General features: G+C 36.7%; 1 protein-coding gene across 1 annotated transcript; it reads left to right on the forward strand.

Moving 5' to 3' along the window:
* The first annotated feature begins 441 nt into the window (after positions 1 to 441).
* Positions 442 to 25,963, forward strand: LOC107926234 (uncharacterized). The gene is made up of 20 exons (XM_041099463.1): positions 442 to 822; positions 914 to 953; positions 1,071 to 1,313; positions 2,130 to 2,229; positions 2,354 to 2,428; positions 4,130 to 4,237; positions 4,988 to 5,104; positions 5,226 to 5,341; positions 5,546 to 5,645; positions 6,212 to 6,570; positions 6,933 to 7,263; positions 7,684 to 7,874; positions 20,520 to 20,738; positions 21,045 to 21,231; positions 21,982 to 22,214; positions 22,282 to 22,374; positions 22,440 to 22,541; positions 22,968 to 23,325; positions 23,795 to 23,932; positions 24,017 to 25,963. The coding sequence occupies exons 1-20, from the start codon at positions 609 to 611 to the stop codon at positions 25,766 to 25,768; spliced, it is 5,076 nt and encodes a 1,691-aa protein (XP_040955397.1). The 5' UTR covers positions 442 to 608; the 3' UTR covers positions 25,769 to 25,963.
* The last annotated feature ends 962 nt before the right edge of the window (positions 25,964 to 26,925 follow it).

The raw sequence follows: 26,925 nt of genomic DNA on the forward strand, positions 1-26,925 counted from the left end.
TAAAAAAGCATAAGTATCAAAGTGAACATTGAAACTAAACTCAGATACCAAATTGGAATAAAATATTCAAGTACCAAATTAAATATTAAAGTCAAACTTAGATACCAAGTAATATATTAATCAGGGGAGAAACCAAGAAATATTTTAGGGGGCCAAAATTAAATTATATATTTTTACGATAGTAAAAATATAATTTCATCATTTTAAATTTTTATTATCTATATCTTTATAAATTTTAAAGAATTAAATAAAAAATTTATTATTTTTAGGGGCTAAAATTATAATTTAAATTTTTATAAATTTTATAGCGGACCCAGCTACCAACACCCATGGTAAGTGTATAATATATGTTTTTTTTTTTTCTGTTTAGATTAAAACGTAAATTAAAAATTTTAAATTAAAAAAGAAGAAGAGAAAAACCGTTAGCTTGGCGCGGGAAGATAGGAAGCTAGAAATAGAAAGGACTCAACTGAGAGTGATTGGATCTAGAATTTTGAATGAACTCGAAATTTCAAGTGAAAGATTACTGGTTTTGTTGATCGAAATTTGAAACTAAATAGTAGAGCAATTCTTTTACTGTTTTATAAGCAGATCAGATCGGTAGCGAAATGCTTCGGCTAAGGGCGTTTCGAGGGACCAATGATAAGATTGTAAAGATGGCAGTGCATCCAACGCATCCTTGGTTAGTAACCGCCGATGCCTCCGATTATGTCTCCGTTTGGAACTGGGAGCATCGTCAGATTATTTACGAGCTCAAGGCCGGTGGTGTTGACCGTAGACGTCTTGTTGGTGCTAAATTGGAGAAGCTTGCTGAGGGCGATGGTTCGTAATCTATTTCTCTTTTGATTTTTAATCCTTTTTTTTTTTTGCGTTTGATTTGATTTGATTTGACAAATTTTTTTCCACTTAACAGCTTCCAAAGGGAAACATGCAGAGGCCATTCGTGGAGGGAGGTAATTAATTAGTAGCAGTGCCTTTTTTTTAGCCTTTCTTTTTCCATTCTTTAAATCGAAAATCTGAAAGCGAAATCTGAGGTTTCGACCATTTTTGTTTCGTTGAATCGTTGAAAGTGTTAAGCAGGTGAGCTTTTTTGATGATGATGTGAGGTATTGGCAATATTGGCGTAACCATTCTGCTGCAGCGGAGGCGCCTTCTGCTACCAATAATTTCGATTGTGCCTTTCGGCCTTCATCAATAAGAGGACAACATTATCTCGTCGTCTGTTGTGAAAACAAAGCCATCTTTTTGGACCTGGTTACCATGCGTGGCCGTGATGTACCCAAGTTTGAGCTTGACAACAAATCGCTTCTATGGTGAGTTATCTTTACTTAGCTCAGTTTGAAAATAGCAGTTCCATTGTCATATTTGAAGTACTCCATACATTTATTAGTGTTGATAAATAGCAAAGCACAGCTTCATTTATGTCACATCATTTTCTGAGCACAAAATCTAGAATTGAAGCTTCTTATTTCTTGTTGTCTGTTGGCTTTTTAACCGCGAATGCTTTCATCCATTCATATCCTTGAATGACCTGTATTAGGCGGTGTTATCCTTTATCTATTAAGTATTAGGTTTCCTTTGGTTTTATATCAAAGTTAGGCCTCTCCACCTATTACCAATTGATTTTGAGCTGAATGCTTTATATGGTGTGAGAGCTTAGGTTTTGTTGTGTTGTTCTTTCTATGTAACCCACGTGAGGAGGTTGATGACCCCTGCTGCGGTTGTCCATGTCTAGCTCTGTGAACTTTACATGAGAGGAGTTCTAAGTGATGTTACTCTCACATTTGTTAACTAATAGGTTTCTTGTGGTCTTATGTTAAAAGTTAGGCCTTCCATCTATTATCAATTAGCTTTAATCTGGATGCTAAACGACTTGCATAGCATGTTGATTTCATTGGTGTGCTCCTCAGTTTTGCAAGGTGTTTGTTGCCTTCGACTATGCTGACTGCCCCTTATTTTCTCAGATTATGGAACCATTTTAAGTAGCTTTTGCAGTATCTATAATCCTTTTTCTGCTTTATTTTCATTTTAGCAACTATCCCTACGGTGATTTTAGTTTTCTTCTACCATCGTTTTTCTATCACCATAATTTACACAAATTCACTGATATCTGGCTTTTTTTACAACAGTATGGAGTTCCTTCCTTGGTTAGCTACGGGTGATAGTCCTCTTGTTGCGTTTGGTGGATCTGATGGTGTTATTAGGACCCTTTCAATGATGACATGGAAGGTTTGGTCTTTATTTTTTGTCATATCTAGCTAATATGTTGCTTATCCCTTTTTAGCTTAAAGTTCTAGTAGGTTTTATTATGGCATCATCGTTATTTTGTTTTAAATTCAGTTTATTTTGGCAGCTTGCAGCAAGATGCATGGGGGGGCATAAAGGATCAATTTCTTGTATGATGACATTCCTGACTTCTTCCGGTGAGGTAGGTCATAGTTTTCAGAGCAAAATCAATGCAGCTATTATTTGTTTTGGAAATCCTTATTGTTAATGAATAACAAATTTGCCCAACTATGAACATTAAGTGTGAGTTAATTATAACTTTATCATGATGTTAACACTTAGGTGGTCACAAGGTTACTGCAAATCTTATCCTTGATATCAAATCAAGATAGCCAAAAAAAGAAAAAAGAAAAAAAATAAGAATGCTGACTTATGAATGAATAAAAATACAAGTAATTTGTGATGTTTTTACCAGGATTTGACAAATTCGAGTGCCATACCAGTGTAACATGACATGACATGAAATTGGTATAAGAACGAAATTTACATCTTTAGATTAGGTGGTATAGCATAGAATAAGGATTTACTTCTTTCTACAACATAACAGTAACTAAACGTCTACATCCATTTCTAAAAACACTAAAAATGAAAATCCAACAAAAATGAAAATCCAACAATTTGACTTTCAATGTTAACCAATTTCTTCACTCGTTGGTGCAGATCAGCATGTTGTAGGCTCAAAAATTGGGTCAGATTGGCTGTTTCAAGTCTGGTCAGGTTATGAATATTTGCTGGGAATTACCTTTTATCAAATAGTACCTTACCAAGGATGATAGGTTATGAATAAGACTTACAAAGACCTTATAACAAGTTGAATGACATTATCAATCGAATAAACCTGTTGTTGGTAAAGATCTTAATGCTAATCCAGGGTTAGAATATCAATAAAAACTAGGTATAGTAATAATTTCCTACTTAATAAATAATAAAATAATACTTCATTCTTAGGTTAGACAAACGATATAAAAACAATAATTAATAGGCATATAAAGAAGAAGAAGTCCATTTGCTTATTATCAAGATCAAGACAAACAGGTACAAGTTGTTGTTACATTTCTACTATTCGATTGGAACTTAGAAAATGAGTAGTAATTCTGGGGCTAATTCTATTCATTGAGTCAGGAAATAGTAAGCAATAATCTAAGAGCAACTTGACAGTCATGGATGGGAAGAGGAAAAAGAGGTAGACAGAGATAGACACATAAGGTGAAGATTGACTCATTTGGTGGTGGATCTAAAACATTGAAAATAATGGAATTCTTGGTAGAAAAAGAGATTAACTATGTTTTGAACGGATGAAATGGAGAAAGAGAAATAGGCAAGATCGGTAAAAGAAATGCTTTATAGCATTTAGTAATGATTTAATTTTTATCCACAGGTTAAAAAGAAGTGCCAAAACTTTTAAATTTTGTATTGGTGTTATTCTCATTAGTGTCAGATTATTGCTTTGAGATCTTTCAAGTTTTTTAGGATGTTTAGATAAATTGAGTCTCTATTGTGTTACAAGTCAACATATAATTTCGTGTTTAAAAATATTATATAATATTTATACATATCATATAAAATGAAATAAATACATTCTTTTCTATTTTCTATCTTCTCTAAAATTTGGTTACTAAATCATTTCAAATTAGCTTGTAACATATTGATATTGGAACTATAGTGTGGTTGAATATGATTTTTCACTATCATACAATATATTATGTATTTTTATTATTATTATCTAGCAATCAATATATATTGTTTTGCGATCTTGTATATCTAAAGTTTGGTTGAATATGATTTTTTATTATCATGCAATATATATTTATTGTGTAATTTTTTTTTTAAATTTCAATTGCAGGCACTTCTTATTTCAGGTGGTAGTGATGGTTTACTTATAATTTGGAATGCACTCGAAACACACCATGGTCATGGTGTGCGAGATCTTGTAGCCAAGCTAAGCATGAAGGTGCCTCCATCTTTAATTATTGACTCACCTACTTAAATGTTAATAATCAACACTAGAAATTAATCATTCATTAATTTAAAAAATCTGAAAGGAATAGCATTCTAATAGACATTAAGAGCCAACCTCAATTAAAGTTGTCAAAAAAAGAATTATGTACGGTATGGTATGTATGTATGTGTGTATGTGTTTGTGGTGTATATAAAATATGAAATTCTTTTTATCGGCCGATATGCCTGATTACCTTATGATCCTATCTTTTTTTGTTAAATGCTCTTTAATGGGAAATAGAGTTTGATCCTTTAGGGTACATCAAATGAGAAGGAAAAAGAAAAAAGAAATTAAATAAATTTCTTGTATCATATTAAAAAAATTATGTTTATACTGATATTGTTGGGAGGATAGACGAATCCTGAACATGAATGGAACCAAGCTTGCGCCTCACCTGAGAGGGTTTGAAGCACTTTTATTGTCTAGCTCTAACGTGCAAGTACAGGCTCGCGTAGGCGTACCGATTAAGAATAAGGTGTTTTTTTTGGATTGTATAGGTTTCTGTTCTCTCCTTGTGAACTGCTGGAATGTTAATGCTCTATAATAATAAATGTTGCTTTTACTTTTTCCTTCCTTAAAAGAATTCTTCAATCTATATATATTTTATGTATTCACTTAAAACTTTTAGTACCTATTTTGTGTGCATGTTTTCTGGATGCACCTTCCATAGGAAACTTTTCATTTCTATATGATATCAAATAGGCACACGACGGTGGAGTTGTTGCTATTGAGCTTAATAGAGTGATTGGAGGCAGTCCTCAACTTATTACAATCGGTGCAGACAAGACATTGGCTATATGGGATACAAACAAATTTAAGGTTTTATACTGTCTCTTGAGAAGTTTTAATAGCTGTGAATAGCAGTTCCTCTAACCGAAATCTCCATGGTAAAGAGTTGCCATGTTTTCTCTTTTCATTCCTGTTAACTTCTCTGCTACAGGAGTTACGTCGAATGAAACCTGTTCCAAAGCTTGCCTGTCATAGTGTGGCATCTTGGCGTCATCCTCGAGCTCCGAACCTTGATATTTTGACTTGTGTTAAAGATTCATATATATGGTACGCTAAGTTTTTGGTTTTCTCAATGGTACCCACTTAATAGATTCATGTCTTCTTCTTCTTCTTCTTCTTCTTTTTTTTTTTCCACTCTACTGCGGCTCTTGTTGTTACAGTAAACTGGTGGAAGCTAAATGCTTTAAATAATGACAATTCAAGGCAGTATTATTTGTTTAGTTATTTCAAGGATATCATACTTTTTTGCAGGGCTATTGAGCACCCAACTTTTTCAGCACTTACAAGACCATTGTGTGATCTGTATTCACTTATTCCTCCTCTTCTAGTTTCAACGCATAAGAAACTCAGGGTATGTAGTTGTTTTTGTAGTTGTGATCTTAGGACCTCCATTGGTTGGGAATTTTTTCGTAAAACTTAAGTTTTAGGTTTAGTTCAATATTATATGTTCTTAATGTTATGTTGAGTGTTAATATCACTGAAGCCCTAATTATTAATCTAATGAGCTATAAAGGAAAGAAATTTACATAGATAACAAAAATGGTCAAGCGCTTTGGGTAATTTACTAATTTCTATTTGCTTGTACTAGATCCCAATTAAGGGTATAGAGGAATGTGTTGGATCCCCATTGATATAACCTTCGGTAGCTAGATTAGGCTTGTGCAGATGTGTTAAAATTCCTTGTGATTATCTCTGAAAATTCAGAAACTATAGCACTAGAAGCATTAACATATCATCTACTTACTCTATGAAGAAATTAAATGTTATATCTATTCTTTTCCCTTGAATGAAATTGGCCTTTATATGATTGTCATTCTTTTCACTTAGTATGATGTTTCTTTTCCTTTGTTCTTCCTCCTCACCTCCGAATATCTTTCCAAAGATATCTGTTTTGACAACTATAAGTTTCTATTGCAGGTTTATTGCATGGTTGCACATCCTTTACAACCTCATCTTGTTGCTACTGGGACCAATGTTGGTGTTATTGTCAGTGAATTTGATCCAGGATCTCTTCCTCCTGTTACTCCTCTCCTAATGTCAGCCGAAAGTCGAAACCTTTCTGCTGTCTGCATTCTTGCTAAGGAGCTGAAGCTATTAAATTTTCAATTGTCCAACACAACGGATCCATCGCTTGGAAATGATAACTCTTTATCTGAAACAGGAAATTTAAAGGGTGATTCACTTGAACCATTGCATGTGGCTCAGACTAGAAAGCGCATTAATGCACCTGTTCCTCATGATTCATATTCAGTTCTTTCAGTAAGCAGTTCTGGAAAGTAAGTACTCTTTACTTTTGTTTCGATTTGATTGTTGATTTGTTGTTTCTTTACTGAGTGCCTGTTTCAGCAATAAGTGTAGTAGATGATTTTGGATGCGGACATGCATTAAACTTTGTGGTCTGTTTACATGCTATTTCATCTCCAGTTTGGACAATTGTTTCCTATTCTTCTCTCCTCCCAGCCTGGAAGAGAAAAATAGAACACTATGCCCTTGTCCCAGTCAACTATAAATACATCCTACTTTGCCTTGTGCATACACACATGTTATGAATGTAGAGAGAGATTTCAGCTGGAATATGCAGCCCTTTAACCATACTGTTTATAGTGAGACGTCATCTAAGTGAAGAACTTCCGTGCAGGTATGTTGCTATTGTGTGGCCTGATATTCCTTATTTCTCAATCTACAAGGTTAGCAATTGGTCCATTGTTGATTCAGGGAGTGCAAGGCTTCTGGCTTGGGATACATGTTGTGACAGATTTGCTATATTAGAGTCTACATTACCTCCTAGAATGCCAATTATTCCCAAAGGAAGTTCATCAAGAAAAGCTAAAGAAGCAGCTGCAGCTGCAGCTCAGGCAGCAGCAGCAGCAGCTGCTAATTCTGCTTCTGCTAATGTTCAAGTCCGCATTTTGCTAGATGATGGAACATCAAACATATTAATGAGGTCCATAGGTAGTCGCAATGAACCGGTATTTTAATCTCCTTGCGTAATGTATCTGTTACTTCATTTCGGTAGAATTTGATTCATTCAGGATGCATTGGTTCTTCAAATATGAGAGATGATTTCTTAGCGCCAATGTGTATGTAACAAAATTTTTATACAAATTATGTTTTCTTTCAACAAATCATTTTTTTTTCTTTTAACTAGGGGAGAAATTCTGATCATGCTAGTTGTGTTTATTATCTGTGAAAAATAACTGGATAGATTCTTTGCTGCCGACTATTTCTGGAAATTTCAATGACTTGCTGAAAGAATTTGTACTTCCAGCATTAAACAGCACCAATAAGATTTCGTATTGTTAGATTTGGATGTGTTTCTCAGAACACTCCATTTTTGCTGCACAGCACAAGGTTAGACTCCTATCATAACTTGCAAATTTCTCTACTAGGTCGCTGGCCTGTATGGAGGGGCACTATTTGGTATTGGCTATCGAACATCTCGCAGGGCTACCTTTGGTTCTGCAATAACTATATCAACAATTCAGTCTATGCCTGTGTCGGGATTTGGTTCTTATGATGATGGGTTTTCTTCTCAGAGATCTACTGCTGAGGCGGCGACTCAAAACTTTCAGTTTTTCAGGTGAAAATTGTTGAAATATGTATATATTTTAAATTTATTTAGGTAGATAAATCTTATTTAGGTAGATAAATTTTATTCATATTTTATTTTATCTTTTAGTAGTTTATTAGAATAAGGGAATTATTTTTCCTTATGTTTTAGTAGTTGATTAGAATAAATGAATTATTTTCCCAATTTAGGATTAGGACTCTTTTCTCTATTTAAGTTCAATTATTTAGTTAATAAAATATAGAATACTTTTATTAAAAGCTCTCTTGAAAACTTTCATGGTACCAGAGCTAGGTTAAATCTCTAGTAACATCATGGTTAAAACAGTCTTCACTGGAGATAAGAGATCCAGCAATCAAACAGAGGAAGAAAGTTCTACCGTTGAAACAACTATCGAGAGTAGAATGACTCAAGGGACAGAGGCGTCTCACCTTTCTTTTCAGCTAACATCTCACAAGCTGAATGGCAAGAATTATCTGGAATGGTCGCAGCCCGTAAAATTAGAAATTGATGGGCGTGACAAGCTAGGTCATTTAACTGGAGAAGTCAAGCAGCCATAGGTGGGCGATCCAAAGATGAGCAAGTGGAGGTCAAGAAATTCTATGATAATTGCGTGGCTTATTAATTTCATGGAAGCATCCGTAGGTAAACCTTTTCTTTTTCTCCCGACTGTTAAAAATGTTTGGGATGCTGTAAAAGACACCTATTCAGATTTAGAAAACGCTTCACAAATCTTTGAGTTAAAAATAAAACTTTGGAAAGCTAGGCAAGGGGAAAAAGAAGTTACTTTTTATTATAATGAGATGATGTCTCTTTGGCAAGAATTGAATCAGTGTTATAATGATGAATGAGAGTGTCTCGGAGATGGTGTAAAAGCTATGAAAAAAGAAGAGAATGAACGAGCTTATTTGTTTCTGGATGGTTTAAATAAAGAATTTGATGAAGTGAGATCTCGGATCTTAGGGAAAAAACCGCTTCCAAAACTTCATGAGATTTTTTTTGATGTTAGAAGAGAGGAGACAAGAAGAAAAGTAATATTAAGGCCAGGGTTTGAAGCTAATGATGATAATTTTGCTCTTGTAACTACTAAAAATAATGATGATAGTGAAAAAAGGAAAAAAAACCTTGGTGCGATCACTGCAAAAAATATTGGCACACTCGAGAAACGTGTTGGAAGCTCTATGGGATGAATGGAAGAAAAAAGAGTGGCAATGGTCATGATTCACAATCAGGGGATAGCAAAGCTTTCCAAATAACTAATGAAAATTATGAGGGCCAAAGTTCTCTGGAAGGGTCTATATTCACTAATGAACAATTAGAGCATCTACACAAGCTTTTTCAATCACCATAGTTTTGGATGAATTCTTCTATTCCTAACTCATCCAATAATCCTTCTTCTTTTGCCCAATCAGGTATTGATTTTGCTATTTTTTTCAATGTCAAACCTTGTAAAACAAACATGTGGATCGTTGATTCTGGAGCTAGTGATCATATGACTAGTAGCCATTTTCTTTTTTCAACTTACACACCTTGTGCAGGAAACAAAAAGATCAAAGTAGCAAATGGGTCGTTCTAAGCAATAGCCGAGAAAGGCATTGTTAAAATTTCGTCTTCCTTGGTTTTACATGATGTATTACATGTGTTAAATCTAGCTTGTAATCTCATATCGGTCAGTAAATTATCCTAGTTCTTGAATTGTCATGTTATATTTGACTCCTCTATGTGTAAATTTTAGGACATGGTCTTGGGAAAGATGATTGACAATGCTAAAGAATTTGGCAAAATTTACTTTCTTGACGACGACCATCTAAGTCAACCAACAACTACTTTATGTTTAAATTCTGTTTCTAATTTTGATAAGGTTATGATTTGGCATTATAGGCTTGGACATCCTAATTTTTACTATTTAAGATATTTGTTACCTAATCTATTTAAAAATAAAAGTCCTTATCACTGTGAATTTTGTGAATTGGCTAAACATCATCGGTCATTCTTTCCACCTCAAAAATATAAAGCCTCCAAACCTTTTTCATTAATTCATAGTGATGTTTTGGAACCTTCAAAAGTTTCAAATTTTTTAGGAAAACATTGGTTTGTCACATTTATTAATGATCATACTCGTACTTGTTGGGTGTTTTTATTAAAAGATAAGTCTAAAGTTAAAAATGTGTTTCAGTCTTTTTATGCTATGGTGAAAACACAATTTTGTGTGAAAATAAAAGTATTTCGGAGTGACAATGGAGGGGAATTTTTTAGTGACCAATTAGGTGGTTTATTAACCAAACATGGAATAGTCCACCAAAGTTCTTGTACAAATACACCACAACAAAATGTGATTGCAGAAAGAAAAAATCGACATCTTTTAGAAGTAACTAGAGCCTTGATGTTCACTAGTCAGGTACCACGTTATTTTTGGGGCAAAACCTTGTTAACAGCTACATATCTTATTAATAGAATGCCCAATAAAAATCTAAACTATAGAACTCCTTTTCACCTTTTTAAAGATAACTTTCCTAACTCTAAATTGATCACAGATTTATCCCTCTGAGTTTTTGGGTGTAGTGTTTTTGTTCATCTTCACAACCAAGGTAAACTAGATCCTAGAGCAAAAAAATGTGTCTTTGTTGGCTATGCTTCTAATAAAAAGGGTTATAAATGTTATGATCCACTTGATAGGAAGATTATTGTTACCATGGATGTTATATTTGTTGAAACACAATCTTATTTTGATTCTAACCTTCAGGAAGAGAATTATAGTAAGAGGATTCTATAACTGATCAATAAAAGACTAGGAATATACAACATAAGGATTCTAATAATGGGGAATGCGAATTTATGATTAACACAGAAATTAATGATGTTAATGTTGTTAATAAAAATGAGTATGAAGGTGTAGAGTCTGATCATGAGAATAAAGAACAAACAAAGGAGTTAATTGTTCACTCAAGAAGAAATCGAAATCAAGAAAGTGGAATCCACCAGATTCATCACCAAGAATTTGACCCGCAAATTCTTGTCAAAAGTCCAGGTAAATATCATAATCTGACCAATGAATTTTCTAATTTAGATATTCCAATTGCTAAAAGAAAATGTGTTAGAAATATTGTCAAATGTCCCATGTCTAACTTTGTATCTATAAAGCCTTATCTTCGACATTCTCAGCCTTTGTTTCGTGTCTCGATACTGTGAAAATACCCAAAAATGTGAAAGATGCTTTACAGGTTCCTGAGTGGAAGGAGGCTATTTTAGAGGAGATGCGCGTTCTTGAAAAAATAGGTACATTTGAAACAATAGAATTACCTGTAGGAAAAAAAATAGTGGGCTGTAAATGAGTGTTCACAACCAAATTTAAACCAGATGGATCTTTAGATAAACACAAAGCCCGATTGGTGGCTAAAGGGTACACTCAAACATATGGGATAGATTATCTTGAAACATTTGCTCCAGTAGCCAAATTAAACTCTGTTAGAGTTCTTTTATCAATCGTTGTTAATCTTGATTGGTCTTTACAGCAGCTAGATATGAAGAATGCTTTCCTAAATGGGAAAATTGAAGAAGAAGTTTACATGGATCCTCCTCTAGGTTTTGAAGAAAAATTTGGAACTTGAGTATGTAAACTCAAGAAATTTTTGTATGGTCTAAAGTAGTCTCATTGAGCTTGGTTTGAACGGTCCACTCAAGTTGTTAAAAAACAAAGTTACTCACAAGGGTAAGCTGATCACACAATATTCTATCGACATTCATAAAAAAAGTAGAATAACAATTATTATAGTTTATGTTGATGGTATAATTCTTACAAGAAATGATGTGGATGAAATAAGGCGTCTCAAGGAGCATTTAGCATTGGAGTTCGAGATCAAAGACTTGGGTCCTTTGAAATACTTTCTTGGAATGGAAGTTGCTCGATCAAAGAAGGGTCTTGTGGTCTCTCAGAAAAAAATATGTAATTGATCTTTTAAAAGAGGTTGGGATGTGTGGTTGCCGCCTAACTAACACACCAATCGATCCAAATGTAAAATTAGGAAATAAAGAAGGTCGATTAGTTGATAAAGGGCAGTACAAAAGATTAGTTGGTAAGGTAATTTACTTATCACATACAATGCCAGACATAGCTTTTGCAGTCAATTTATGCACTCCCCAATGGAGGAAAATGAAGAAGCAGTGTTTTGGATTCTAAGATACTTGAAAAGTTCACCTGGAAAGGGCTTATTCTTCAAGAAATCCAAACAAAGAGGAATTGAAGCTTACAGATGCAGATTGGGCAGGCTCAATAATAGATAGAAGATCTACATCAGGATACTGTACATTTGTTTGGGGAAACCTTTTGACTTGGCAAAGCGAAAAACAAAGTGTTGTAGCAAAAAGTAGTGCAGAGGCTGAGTTTAGATCAATAGCTCAAGGAATTTATGAAATGATGTGGTTAAAAAGAATTATGGAAGAGTTGAGGAAACCAATAACTTCACCAATGAAGTTGTACTGTGATAGCAAAGCTGCCATTAGTATTGCTCACAACCCAGTCCAGCATGACAGAACTAAGCATGTTAAGATTGATAGACACTTTATCAAGGAGAAGATTGAAGAAGGCCAAGTATGTATGCCGTTTGTTACTTCAAAACAACAGATTGCTGACATACTCACCAAAGGGCTTTCTAAGACAAGCTTTGATTTTCTTGTAAGCAAGTTCGGCATGATTGATATATATGCACCAACTTGAGGGAGGGTTTAAATTTATTTAGGTAGATAAGTTTTATTCATATTCTAGGAATATTTTATTTTATCTTTTAGTAGTTTATTAGAATAAGGGAATTATTTACCCAATTAGGATTAAGACTCTTTTCTCTATTTAAGTTCAAATTTTTAGTTAATAAAATATAGAACAATTTTATTAAAAGCTCTCTTGAAAACTTTCAAAAATGGTTATTATAATTCCTGTATGCTAGTAACATGATTTTGTCTGGCATAAATAGTACAACTTTTGGTTGGGTTCTAAGCATAAAGCGTGAATTAAGATATTTGAGAGACTAAATTTGTAGGGATTTGAATAATTTCCACTCATACTAAAAAAGATGATTACATAAGCTTTTATACAAAGAGAAAAAAAAGGCAAGAAATAATATACAATCTCTAATATCAAGGATATCTAATCTCTAATTTACAGAGATTGAAAGAATCTCACGGCTATCAATATTGCTATCGTCAGCTAGTATTTAAAGTTGTCAATACTCTTCTTCAAGTTGGTGCATAGATACTACATATACTCAACTTACAAATCAGGTTCAATTACTTAATCCTTTAGTGAACTGCTTGTCTGATGTCACATGAACTAAGTCTAAGAGATTGAGTTCAATTTTTCTTTGATGAAGTGGCGATATATGTCAATATGTTTTGTTCGATCATGTTAGATTGAGTTTCGAGCTATGCTTATTGCAGCCTTATTATCACAGTGCAATGGTAATTTTCCTTTACTTGACAGTTTCAAGTCCTCTAACACCTTCTGTAGCCAAATAAGTTCGCAAACACCTTGAGTCATAATCCTGTATTTTGCCTCAACACTAGATCGAGCAACTACGTTTTGCTTTTTACTTCCCCAAGTGACTAAATTTCCCTCCACAAGTGTGCAATAACCAGTTGTAGACCTTTGATCGTTTAAAAATCCAACCCAATTTACACCTGTAAAAACCTCTATCTAGAGGTGACCATTTTTAGAGAAGAAAAATCTCTTTTCTAGAGTAGATTTTAAATAGCGTAGTATGTAAAAGACAGCCTGCATATAAGGTTCTCAAGTATCATACATTAATTAACTAATCACACTAATCGAGTATGCTATATGCTATGTCTCGTCTAGTTTGTGAGAAATAAATCAAATTCGCCACTAATCTTTGATACCTCTATCCACTGTTTCTCTGATCCCAACTTGCAACTTATAATGCTCTCCATGGGTGACTCTGCAAGTTTGCAACCCACCATGCTTGTTTCTGTCAAGAGATCAATGATGTATCTGTTTTAGGAGATGAAGATTCTTTTATTTGATCAGAAAAAATTTAATTACCAAGGAGTACTGCAATTTCCCTAGATTTTTTATTTCAAATTCTTAAGTCAACCGTTGCTTCAGTTGAACAATTTTTTCCTCATCATTTTTTGTTACCACTATATATATCATCAACACAAACAATAAGAATGACAAACTTATCTTTATGATGTCTTATAAAAAGGGTATGGTCTGCATCACTCTGCCGATAGCCAAAAGAGATTATGACTTTATTGAATCTGTCAAACCATGTTCTAGTGTCACGGGGCTAGAGTTTTCTCTTGCGATCCGTGCGGCCTTAGGCGATCCGTTCGTCCAAAATCGCCTAAGTCAGCCTTAACTCAAGTGAGGATTCCTTAAGAACTCCTCCAAGGCACCAAATTGAAGAGCGGAAGCGATTTATGCCAAAAGAAGCTAAACCAAATAATAACAGAAAGAGCACTCGCAACGCGTTTGAGTTAATACTTTCAATTCTCTTATTCACAAAGAATAATAAAACAATGAATGGAGTGAGTACAACTGAGGGGGAGGCTCTCTATTTATAGTTGAGCTCCCTCAAAATTGACGGTTAAGATACATTTACATCGATGGACGAGATTAACCATATCCCTTTATTTTAGGGATTTACAAGATATGTCATATCAAATCTAATCTAATATTTACAAGATATGATTCCCTCTATCTTCTAAGATTAGTTACCATATTAGCCTAAGTTTCTATGTCTTCATCATCGGGCCAACTAGGCTTAAATTTGACAGGCTTCTCCAATAGCTCTTTGAATCGGGCCAGTTCTCGTGAGCCAAATGATCCCCATCTAAGCAATAGAACTCTATTGGATGCATTTGGTGCGATAGTCACGGGCTTTGAACTGCGGCCCGTGACATTCTCCCCTACCTATTCTTGTAACGTCCTTATTGCGACTTCCGAATGGCACTGACTTGATTTGCCTCGATCTCGTCTCGACGCCTTAGCCTTTCCCTTCCTTCGGGACTTCTACCTCGGCTTACGTCGCTTCTTAACTCAAACCGTCTTACTCGTTTGTACATCTCGATGACAAGAAGCTATGTCACTCTCTTGTCCACATTCTAACTTTACTCGAACAGAATCCTCTTGATTCACCACACTTGGCTTCGCTTTGCCCACAGTCTCTCGGCCTCTTTGCTCAAGAACTTCGAAAGGGCCCCTACGTTCTCGCTAAGTCAACAAGTTAGAATGCAACACACTATTAAAGTGTTCGGAATGTACCTTTGCATTTACTTTGGTCAACTATCCCTCATGCATCACTTCTTTTTCCTAGAAGTTCGATGCACCACCCACCTCTCCCATAGGTGGGAGCCTTGTCGATGACTCGGCCAACTCCGACGCTTCACTCAACTTGAGCCTCATTTGTCCCAGCTTTACTGTTTTCACCGTAACTTTTCCTCTAAGTCTGATGACAAACTCACATTTTCTTTGGGTGGAAGCCCCTCCGATGACTCACCAAGCTCAGACATTGCCTTTCCTTTGACTCCGGCTTACTTTCGACAGTTCCGCAACTCATATAGACCACGGCACAAGAAACACTTTACTCGCTTCTTTTTACTCCTTTTTACCCTCTTAGCTTCGACTTTTCCCTTGCTCGAACCAAGTTTCTTGGGCTCTTTGTTTGCTACATCGTTCCCTTCGATGACAGACTTCCTCGGACACTTCCGCAACCTATACGGACCATGACACAAGAAGCACTCCACTGGCTTCTTCTCGCTTTCGGCCTCCTTGGCTTCGATACCCCTTGCGCTCGAACCAAATACCAAAGCCTTACCCACCGACTTCTCTTTAAGCACGGATTTCCTCGGACATTTCTTCAACATGTGTGGACCGTCGCAGAGAAAGCATTTCAGCTTGTCCCTTTTCCTCTTGGGTTTCTTATTCCCAACTCGTGGTTTCCCATTACCACCATTGTCACCGTTGCCATTGCCATCAACAATATCTTCCTTGTGATCCATTTCACATACGCCCCTTTCCTCGGACTTGGAAGACCCAAGCTTGTCTTTCCCTAGACCAAGCTTGACCATGGACTTAACTACCGTCATGGCTTCCGACAGTTTTTGGACACCTCTTTGTTCCACCTCCTGTCTGACCCACGACTTCAATCCATTCTAAAAAACAAGTAATACTTCTCTTTCGGTCACCTCTGAAACTTGGAGCATGAGTTCCTTGAACTCTCGAACATACTCCCCCACTGTGCCCCGTTGCGTTATCCCTTGCAACTTTTCTCGAGCTTCTTCCTCGACAAATTTTGGGTAAAATTGTCCCTTCAATTCGCATTGGAACTCTTGCTACATCCCAATCTCATCTTGCCTTTTATCTGTGGTCCAGCCTCGCCACCATAAAAGCGTAATGTCTAGGGGTGAGCATTCGATCGAATCGAATCGAATCGAATCAAAAATTTTCGAGTTAATCGAGTTTTCGAATCTCATTTTATCATCCTAACTTTATTTGAAGTTTTCTCGAATCGAGTCGAGTGAGATGGAATTCGAATCGAATATATTTGTTCGAGTTAAATTTTAAAAAATAATTTTGGGTCCTTGTAACCGTTGTCACCCATCGTAATAAAATTTGTCTACCTTAATCAAATTTTTTATTAACTTTCATCACCTCATAATTTATTTATTAATTTTTTATATACTGGTTAGCTTCTTTACTTGCTTAGTTGTTTCAATTATCTTCAGATTCTTGTCACTATGTATTTTGGAATTAAAAAATATATTAAATATAAAAATATGATTTTTTTAATAAAATTTATTTTAAAAATAAAATGTGAAATTGATAGCAATATAAAATTTTAACACGAATATTTTATGGCATAATTAATAATTCAATTTTAATATAAATATTCAATATGACTAAACAATTCAATAATATAAATAATATAAAATGTGAAATTTAATTTAATAATATAAATAGTAAATATAAATAAAATTATTATTATTTATGTTTAATGATTTTTTTTGGATAATTTTGATTTTTTATTTGAAAGTAAAGGGTGAGAAGTAAAAGTTTAGGGGGAAAATAAAAAGTTTTGGAGAATAAAAGTTTGAGGGAAAGTAAATAGGGGAGAGTAAAATTTTGGAGGGAAAATATTAAAAAAAATTGGAGGGGGGAAGGTTTGGGGTAGATGGGAGGTGGGATGGAAAGGGAATAAAAGTTTTAGGGGAAAAGTGGGAAGGAGTAAAAATTTTGAGAGAAAATAAAAGGTTTTGAGGGTTTTTGGGAGTAAAATTTTGAGAAAAAGTAAATGGGAGAGTAAAATTTTGGTAGGAAATGGATTTTGGGTAGATTGGGAGGGGAGGGGAGTAAAAGTTTTGGGGTGAAAGTGGGAAGGAGTAAAAGTTTTGAGGGAAAAGTAAAAATGTTTGGGAGTTTAGGGTAAAACTGTCAAATATTATAGTTTGATATTCGAATTATTCGAATTATTCGAGTTATTCGAATTCGAAAACTCAACTCGTTTCGAACTCGAAATTCGAAAAAAAAAATTCGAGTTGATTCGAATAACTCGAATAACTCGATTCGTTTAACTCGAAATTCGAATTTTTTTTCGATTTTTTCGAGTCGAATCGAGTTTTGCTCACCCCTAGTAATGTCAGTAAGAAACATTGAAGCAGTGTTTACCTTAACCGCATCATCCATGATGCCTTGGCACGTAAGTAGTTTTCCATCCTCCACAAGAAATTGTCCACATCGCATGCAGACCTTGTCCCCACAAAATCTTTCGGCTTAGGAACATCCTCGTTACTGAGTGCTGCATTTGCCACTCCTTTCCCACGGTTGCTCGGCACAAGGCCAGCTCTCCCTCGAGCTCCTCTATTCTTGTGTTCAAAGCCATCGTCGTGGCTATTGTTTCCTCCTTCAAAGCCATCATCATGGCCTCAAGAGCATTATTCCTTTCCAACAGCTTATCCCTGTGTGAATTAAACAACTCGTTTACCTTATCCATGGTGGAATCAAGAGACATCTTTACATAGTCTCTAGATTGCTCCTTCCAATTTGCTATGCGATCTTCGACCCCATCGAGTGCCTCATTTACATCCTGCATGGATCCTTTGAGTTTACCCACACGTTCCTTTACTGCCGACAATGTCTCCCTCAAAGACTTCCTCGTCCACCTTTGTTCGAACTCTTCTTTCGACATCCCAATGGTACCTTTGAACCAATAACTCAGATATCACTTGGTTTGAACCAACAGCTCGGATACCACTTGTCATGGGGATAGAGTTTTCTCTTGCGATCCGTGCGGCCTTAGGCGACTCGTTCGTCCAAACTCGCCTAAGTCAGCCTTAACTTAAGTGAGGATTCTTTAAGAACTCCTCTAAAGCACCAAATTGAAGATCGTGAGCGATTTATGCCAAAAGAAGCTAAACCAAATAACAATAGAAAGAGCGCTCGCAACGTGTTTGAGTAAATGCTCTCAATTCTCTTATTCACAAAGAATAATGAAACAATGAATGGAGTGAGTACAACTGAGGGGGAGGCTCTCTATTTATAGCTGAGCTTCCCCAAAACTGACGGTTAAGATACATTTACATCGACGGACGAGATTAACCATATCGTTTTATTTTAGGGATTTACAAGATATGTCATATTAAATCTAATCTAATCTTTACAATATATGATTCATTCTATCTTCTAAGATTAGTTACCATATTAGCCTAAGTTATTATGTCTTCATCATCGGGCCAACTAGGCTTCAATCTGACAGGCTTCCCCAATAGCTCTTTGAATCAGGCCAGTTCTCGTGAGCCAAATGATCCCCATCTGAGTAATAGACCTTCAGTGGATGTATTTGGTGCGATGGTCACAGGCTTTGAACTGTTGCCCGTGGCACTAGGAGACTGTTTTAGCCCATATAGGGTTTTTTTGTGATTTAAGGGTAACTCACCAGAAGAAGAAGATTCTTGGCGCATAGTAGGTTGCATGATGGCCTTTTTTGTTCCATGCCTCCTTGAATACATCTTCAAATTCGGTCTATCCAATCACTCCACAATCTCCCCCTCAACATCAATCTCTATTTCTTCTACAGTAGCCTCTTCTTGACCTTCTAGAGTTTGATACTCCATTCTTTCTCTTAGGACAAGTTTTTTCAAGGTTATTGAGCTAGGTATCACTTCTTCTCTATCATTCTCCCCCTAAAGAGGTGATTTGTGTAGATCATAGTAAGCCCTAGTTTCTTTGAAAGTGACATTCATACTAACAAAGACATGTCGTGAAGGAGGCCGATAGCACTTGTATCCTTTTTATGTTGGAGAATACTCAATGAACACACATTTAAGTGCTCGTGGGTCTAACTTTTCAGCTTTCTGATCATGAACATAACAAATATATCCAAACATTCTTGGAATAATATATTCGTTTTTACCTTTTAAGATTTCTAAGGGACTTTTGTAATCAAGGCCTTTAGAGGCATTCTATTTATAAGGTAACCAGTTACGAGTATTGCATCACCCCCAATATGGTTTCGACAGATTTATAGTGAAAATGAGAGATCTAACTCCCTCAAGCAAATGCCGGTTCTTTCTTTCCCCTAATCCATTTTGAGCACTAGTTCTTGGGCAACTAGTTTAATGAATTATCGCAAAACACTCCAAATAGTCGTCACAGTTGTACTTTGTACCATAATCAATTTTAAAAAAATTGTATTTTAGCATCAAATTGAGTATACATCATTTTATGAAAAGATTGAAAGTACACAAATACATCACTCTTCGACTTCAATAAATATATTTAAGTCATTCTTGTACAACAATTAATAAAGATAACAAACCATCGATTACTAGACAATGAGGTATGCCGAGTTGGTCCCCAAACATCAAAGTGGATAGTAATAAAAGGAATGATACTTATGTTATTCCTCAAAGGATAAGAGTTCCTACTATATTTAGCATACTCACAAACTTCACAAAACAACGAATTAAACTGAGTCTTTGAAAATAACTTGTTGAGCGCTTGAATAGGCTAATCATGTGCAATTGCTAACATTGTCCTTGACTTATAACTTGTTAAGGACCATGAGTTGGACCTCAACATATCTGATATTGTTTTTGGTGGGGTTTTCTCCTGTGAGCCTGAGTATCTGAGGAGATGGCGATTCATAGAGTGGAGTGCCTTGTTGGGTGGTTATGTAGGCTAATCATGCGCAATTGCTAACATTGCCTACATGTCGACAACCTCACCTAGGGTTGTTGACATCGTATGCTGTCAGGCAGGAAGAACAACATAATATAATTTGGAATCTAATCCCTCGTTAAAGCATCCAACTTAAAATCGATCGGTATTGGATGGAGGGCCCAGCTTTAATATAAAATGCTAGAAAACCCATAATAGATGTGGGATGACACCACTTGAACAAGACTCCAGAATCGACTACCTAGAAGTCTTGTTTAACTTGAATTCCTGAACCAGCCTTTGTATATGTATTGTATGTTTAGTTCCAATTTTTCTGTTACCCTTAGTCCTGAAGTAATTGCTTTGAGATATTTATGTTGCCTAATATCCACTCCATTTTTATGCATATTTTAGTTTTACCATAAGTTGAGAAAGACAGAATGCCATTTCTTTTTCTTTAACATAATAATTATTAAAGTGATAATGTACAGTTGGGAAACTTGTCAACCAGTAGGTAGTTTTCTCCCTCAGCCAGAGTGGACCGCATGGGACCAAACCGTTGAGTATTGTGCTCTTGCTTATCAGCGTTATATTGTCATCTCTACATTGCGCCCCCAGTATAGATGCCTTGGAGATGTTGCAATTAGTCATGCCACTGGAGCAGTTTGGCAGCGGAGACAATTGTTTGTGGCTACACCAACTACTATCGAGTAAGATATGGTTCCTTTTTCAGAATTTTTTGTTTATATTAAGTTGGAAGTTTGTGGAAAGTTACTTATTTCAGTTGAGATTTACATTCTTTGCTGGATAATTATCCTCTTATTTCCTTCTTTGAGCAATATAATGAAATTGATGCCAATTTCAAGCATTTATGTCAGTCAAAGCATTGAAAATTATTCATAAAGCTCCATTTCCTTCTGTTTGATGTCCTAAGGCCTAATACTCTCCCCCCCCGGAATGCTACAGGGGCAGAGTAGTAGTTTTGCAGTGCGTATGTAATATGCTGCATTTTTCAGATGTGTTTTTGTGGATGCTGGAGTTGCACCCATTGACATAGAAACAAGAAAGAGAAAAGAAGAGATGAAGCTAAGAGAGGCACAGGCAAGAGCACTTGCTGGTCATGGAGAGTTGGCTCTAATCAATGTAGATGGTCCCCAAACTGCTAAAGAAGAAAAAATAACACTGAGACCACCTATGTTACAGGTCAGAATTCTTATATAACTTGTTTGTAAGTTTTATGTTGGTTGTCATTAGTGTAGGTTGTGCTTTGCACACTCCCTGTCAATGTTGTCAAGGCACATGCAGTGGCACTATGGCACAAGATGAACAAGCCTTCAGATGAGGCAACTTTAATTAGGCACATGCTTTTTGCGCCTGGGTACATTTTTTAAAGTCAAAAGGTGCAGAAAATTATGCTTGACTTAATTTGTCCTTTGGTTTCTTTAGGTTCTTTTTCTTGTTCTAAATGGAAGTGAAGAAAACTTGGAACTTTGTTTGATGATGTTAGTTGTGATACTTCTTGATCTTTGGAACATTAAGCTGTGTAATGTTGTACAATATTTAATGTTTATTAACAAAATCATATACTTTAGGATTTTAGCATTTTAGATATTTTAAGTACAATATATTATTATTCTTAGAAATGAGCACCTTACTTCACTCGGGCAAGCACCTTTTTGCACCTTCCCCCTTTGCCGTTGTAAGGGTTCTAGCATGTAGTCTGCACCATGCACCTTTGACAACGATGCTCTGTCATGCTAAAGATATTCCAAGCTAGTCAAAAGAACAAATTACAGGAAATACACTCAAATAGCTAGCACTCAGTTGACTTCTTATTGCTGTAATTAATTATCTCTTATGGTCCCAAGATAGTGGATTATTCAGTATGCTATGCCTTAATGTCTACAATTTGATTAAGGTTCTTTATTTTGCATCTATGTTTTTGCTTGTCAGGTGGTTCGACTAGCTTCTTTCCAGCATGCTCCTTCTGTGCCACATTTCCTGTCGTTGCCAAAGAAATTTAAAGTTGGTGGGGATGACATGGAAGAAAGAAAGGTTAATGAGATAGCTGTTGGTGGTGGAGGGGTCTCAGTAGCAGTTACTCGTTTTCCAACTGAGCAAAAGCGACCAGTCGGACCAGTAATTGTGGTTGGCGTGAGAGATGGAGTTCTTTGGCTCATTGATAGGTAGCTTGTCCTGCAACTCTGAGATATTTAATGGCTTGCTAAAGCATTTATTAGTTTACTTTTATAGGTACATGACCGTGCATGCTTTGTCCCTAAGCCATCCAGGAATTCGTTGTCGGTGTCTCGCTGCTTATGGAGATGCTGTTAGTGCAGTGAAATGGTATAGCTTTCTTTTATATTTCAAATGAGACCAATTTTGTGCAATCTCATTATTTTCCTTTGCAGGGCAATTCGGCTTGCCAGGGAACACCATGATGATTTAGCACAATTTTTGCTTGGAATGGGATATGCGAATGAAGCACTTCATTTACCTGGCATATCTAAGAGGTTTGCCTTACCTGTTTTGTATTTGATTTCTTTTATGGTTATTATGTCTGCTTTTTTTTTTTTTTCAATTTCAAATTTGAAATGAGCTTTTATTTCAGTCATAACAATTTTCAATGTTAAGATTTTCTCTCCCTTTCACATACTCACATGCCTTTGCATTCTTGCTTTCATATTAGCTATCGTTTCATGTGGCTATCTGTAAATTAACCTGCAGGAATGCCGCTGCTTGCTAAAAAATGTAGGGAAGGAAGTTGATGGTGGAAGGGCTGTACCAGTTAGAGTTTAGATTAGATAATCAATCTCGATACACATATTAAACCATCATCCATGTTTGTGCCAATTAGAGTTCACCAAGAACCACATGTTATTCTTGCATTGCATTCTGATCCCTGTTTTTTCAATTACATTGCTATTCTATATTTACAGGTTAGAGTTTGATTTAGCCATGAAGAGTAATGATTTGAAACGAGCTCTTCAGTGTCTTCTTAAAATGAGCAACAGCAGGGACATGGGACAAGATAACCCAGGGCTTGATAAGAATGATATCCTTAATCTAACAGCTAAGAAGGAAAATTTGGTTGAGGCTGTGCAAGGCATAGTAAAATTCGCAAAGGAGTTTTTGGACCTTATTGATGCAGCTGATGCTACTGCCCAGGTTGACATTGCTCGTGAAGCTCTTAAAAGGTTAGCTACTGCAGGTTCAGTGAAAGGAGCTTTACTGGGGCATGAGCTAAGAGGACTGGCTCTTCGCCTTGCAAATCATGGAGAGTTGACACGCTTGAGTGTAAGTTGGTGATATTTCTAATACTTTCTTGCTATCCAAATATATATCTCCTATGTTATTTAGGATCGGGTGTGAATGTCGGACATAGGTATGTGTCCAACACAGGTATGTTTACTTTTTCTGTCTTTTTCATGTACTTGGAGTGTCCTTTGAGGACCATAATCCATAATCATGTCTGAATGTGTCAACTGCGGGTTATAGACATGGATACTTTAAGAAAAATGAAGAGTCGATGCAACAATTTTATATCCATATCCTTGTTTAAAGCAATTTTCTAGTTTTAGTTTTCACTTATGAGAAAGGTCTTTAGCAGTTCTGTAATAGTTCGAATGAGTTTACTAATTTTTCTGTTTGATTTTTGAATTAAGTAATCATTGTCACGGAGAATATTCAGTTTATCATTATCATCTTTGCACTTGGCGTTCTTGATTTGATCACTGTTTGGTAAAGATATTCTATGTTATTGCAGGGTTTAGGAACTAACTTGATATCACTCGGATTGGGACGGGAAGCGGCGTTTGCAGCTGCATTATTGGGAGATAATGCTCATATGGAAAAGGCATGGCAGGATACTGGGATGCTTGCAGAGGCTGTTTTACATGCACATGTATGACGTGGTTCATGTCAACAATTTGTTACTCATCCGAACCATGTTTCTTGCATTTCCTGACCAGTCTAAAATTTGCTTCAGGCTCATGGACGATCAACATTGAAGAGCCTGGTTGAGGCTTGGAACAAAGTGTTACAGAAGGAGGTGGATCACATTCCAACGGCAAAGACAGATGCTACTGCTGCATTTCTGGCTGTTCTTGAGCCGAAACTTTGGAGTTTGTCAGAAGCAGGGAAGAAACCACCTATTGAAATCTTTCCTCCTGGGATGTCAGCACTCTCTTCTTCAATTGTTATTAAGAAAAATTCTGCTCCTGCAACACAGACTTCCCAGCAACAATCGAACAAACCATTGGAAATAGAAGGACCACGTCCTAGTGGACCAATTGGAGCACCAATAGGTGCACCACCCCCCAGTGCATCAGCTGCAGTACCAGGCACTCCAATAGGAGCACCAACTCCAAGTGCACCAGCTGCAACACAAGGCACACCGGTAGGAGCAGCACCTCCTGGGGAAGCAGTTGCAAAACAAGGCACACCAATAGGAGCGCCATCTCCAGGTGCAACAGCTGCAACATTGGGCATGCCAATAGGAGCACCACCTCCTGGCACAGCAGCTGCAACACCAGGCACACCAGTAGGAGCACCACCTCCCGACACACCAACTGCAACACCAGGCATGGCAATAGGAGCACCACCTCCTGGCACACCAGCTGCAACACCAGGCATGGCAATAGGCGCACCATCTCTTGGTACATCAGCTGGAACACCAGGCATGCCAATAGGAGCACCACCTCCCAGTACATCAGTTGCAACACCTGACATGCCAATTGGAGCAACTCCTCCCAGTGCAGCAGCTGCAGCACCAGGCACACCTATAGAAGCACCACCACCTGGCACTCAAGCTGAAATATCAGCAACGCCATCAAGAGGACCACCTACTGATGCATCAGCTGCAACTCCAGGCATGGTGACAGGAGCACCACCTCCAGCAGCAAAGCAAAACACAACAACAGGAGCATCACCTCCAGCAGAAACATCAGGCATGACAACAAGAGCACCAACTCCTGATGCACCAGATGCAACACCTGGCAAGCCAATAGAAGCACCACCTCCTGGTGCACCAGCTGCAAGACCAGGTACGCCAATAGGTTCACCATCTCTTGCTGCGCCAGCTGCAACAACAGGCATGCCAGTAGGAGCACCACCTACCAGTGCACCGGCCGGAAAACAAAGCACGCCAACTGAAGCACCATGCCCTGCTGCACCAGATGCAAGACAAGGCTCACTAATAGGAGCACCAGCAGCAACACCAGGAATGTCAATTGGAGCACCAGCTTCAACACCAAGCACATCAATAAGAACGCCACCTCCTGGTGCACCGGCCGCAACACCAAGCACGCCAATAGGAGCACCACCTCCCAATGCACCAGCTGCAACACTAGGAAAGCCAATTGGAGCACCACCTCCTGGTGCACCTGCTGTAGCATCAGGGACACCAATAGGATCACCACCTCATGGTGCACAAGAAGCAACACCACACACATCTATAGGAGCACCACCTCCTGGTGCACCCGCTGCAGCAGCAATAGGTGCACCACCACCCATATCAGGAGCAAGTGAACCTGGTTCAGATGATAAAGCTGCTATTTCCTCATCAGGCAATCAACATACGACTGCTTCAGTAGAAAGTAATCCAACAAAGTCTACCAATGACAAACCAGCAGATGCAACACCAACAGATAAACCATTGGCAGATGTACCATCTCTAACACCAGATAACCAAGAAACAAGTGTTCCAACTACAGACCCAACAAGTGAACCACTTGCTTGAGTCTGTTAGGACTAGGACTAGCACATAATGAGTTTATAGTAATTTAACTGATTCCAGACAACAACAATTTGATTTCATTCATATGAACTACCGTGATCCTTGATAGGATTCGGAAAAAGAACCAGCAGCAGGAGCCCATTTTTGTGAGTGCATCAATGTGGCCATATTTGATTTATCTAGACTTCGGTTTGGCTTGATCGAAATCTGTAAGTAGGGATTATATTTGTTCTTGATTTGGCTTTTCCACTCCAGAGCTGCCCATATGAGTAGTTTAATAGGATTTGTTGCAGAGTTGTGCTGTAAGCCTTGCTTGTTATCGAAATTTTATTCAGAATGCATATTAAAGTGCAGAGCTTGCAAAATGATGATGTTATTTAATCGTCGCGGGGGCTTTGTTTCTTGTTTTTTCTTTTGCTACACTTAAATTTACACTTCCATCTCCGGTGGTTGATCTAGTGGTTAAGGTTCGAGCATTCAAGGAGTAACTGATATGTCTTTTTTGAGCAACTCTCTTTAAATTTAGTGTATGCATGTGTAATGTAAATATGTTCCTATCACCACAATCATCTTATAAATAGTTAAATATTTAATTTACTAAAAATTTAATATATATAAATACAATTTAAATAAATATGACATAAAATATCAACAGAACCACAAATGTAGTGATAAAAGATTTGTGTTAAAATTTTTAGTTGACATACCTCGAGTTTCCTCATATAAAAAATATGGCATGAAATATAATAAATAAATTATGCAAGGCTTAATAACTATTTTGGTCCTTGTACTATAGTGAATTTCTCATTTCAATATTATTTTGGGTCACTTTATCTCTTCTATTTTCGTTTCATCCATTATGTTAGCCTCTTGATTATTTCCATTAAAAAAATACGTGGCTATTAAAGCTAATTAAATGTGAACATGTGGACAATAATAAAACGGTTAAAGTGAGAATTTCACTATAGTACAGGGGCAAAAACATGTATTAAGCCTATTTTCAAAAGGCGAACATGTGAGATTTTCTTTTAACGAAAATGTTCAAGGGACTAATGTAATGGATAGAATGAAAGTAGAGGGGGCAAAGTGACCGGAAAAATAGTTAAAGGGTCAAAGTGAGAATTTCACTATAGTACAAGGGCCAAAACAAATGTTAAACC

Source organism: Gossypium hirsutum, chromosome D08 (assembly GCF_007990345.1).
Source record: "Gossypium hirsutum isolate 1008001.06 chromosome D08, Gossypium_hirsutum_v2.1, whole genome shotgun sequence".
In the NCBI taxonomy this organism is placed as follows: domain Eukaryota; kingdom Viridiplantae; phylum Streptophyta; class Magnoliopsida; order Malvales; family Malvaceae; genus Gossypium; species Gossypium hirsutum.

Bases quoted from the DNA above. Each gene is read 5' to 3' on its own strand.
- LOC107926234 (XM_041099463.1), top strand. From the start codon at position 609: ATGCTTCGGCTAAGGGCGTTTCGAGGGACCAATGATAAGATTGTAAAG. The intron at 1,314-2,129 runs GTGAGTTATCTT...TTTTTACAACAG, and splicing joins GACAACAAATCGCTTCTATG to TATGGAGTTCCTTCCTTGGT. The intron at 7,264-7,683 runs GTATTTTAATCT...TTTCTCTACTAG, and splicing joins TAGGTAGTCGCAATGAACCG to GTCGCTGGCCTGTATGGAGG.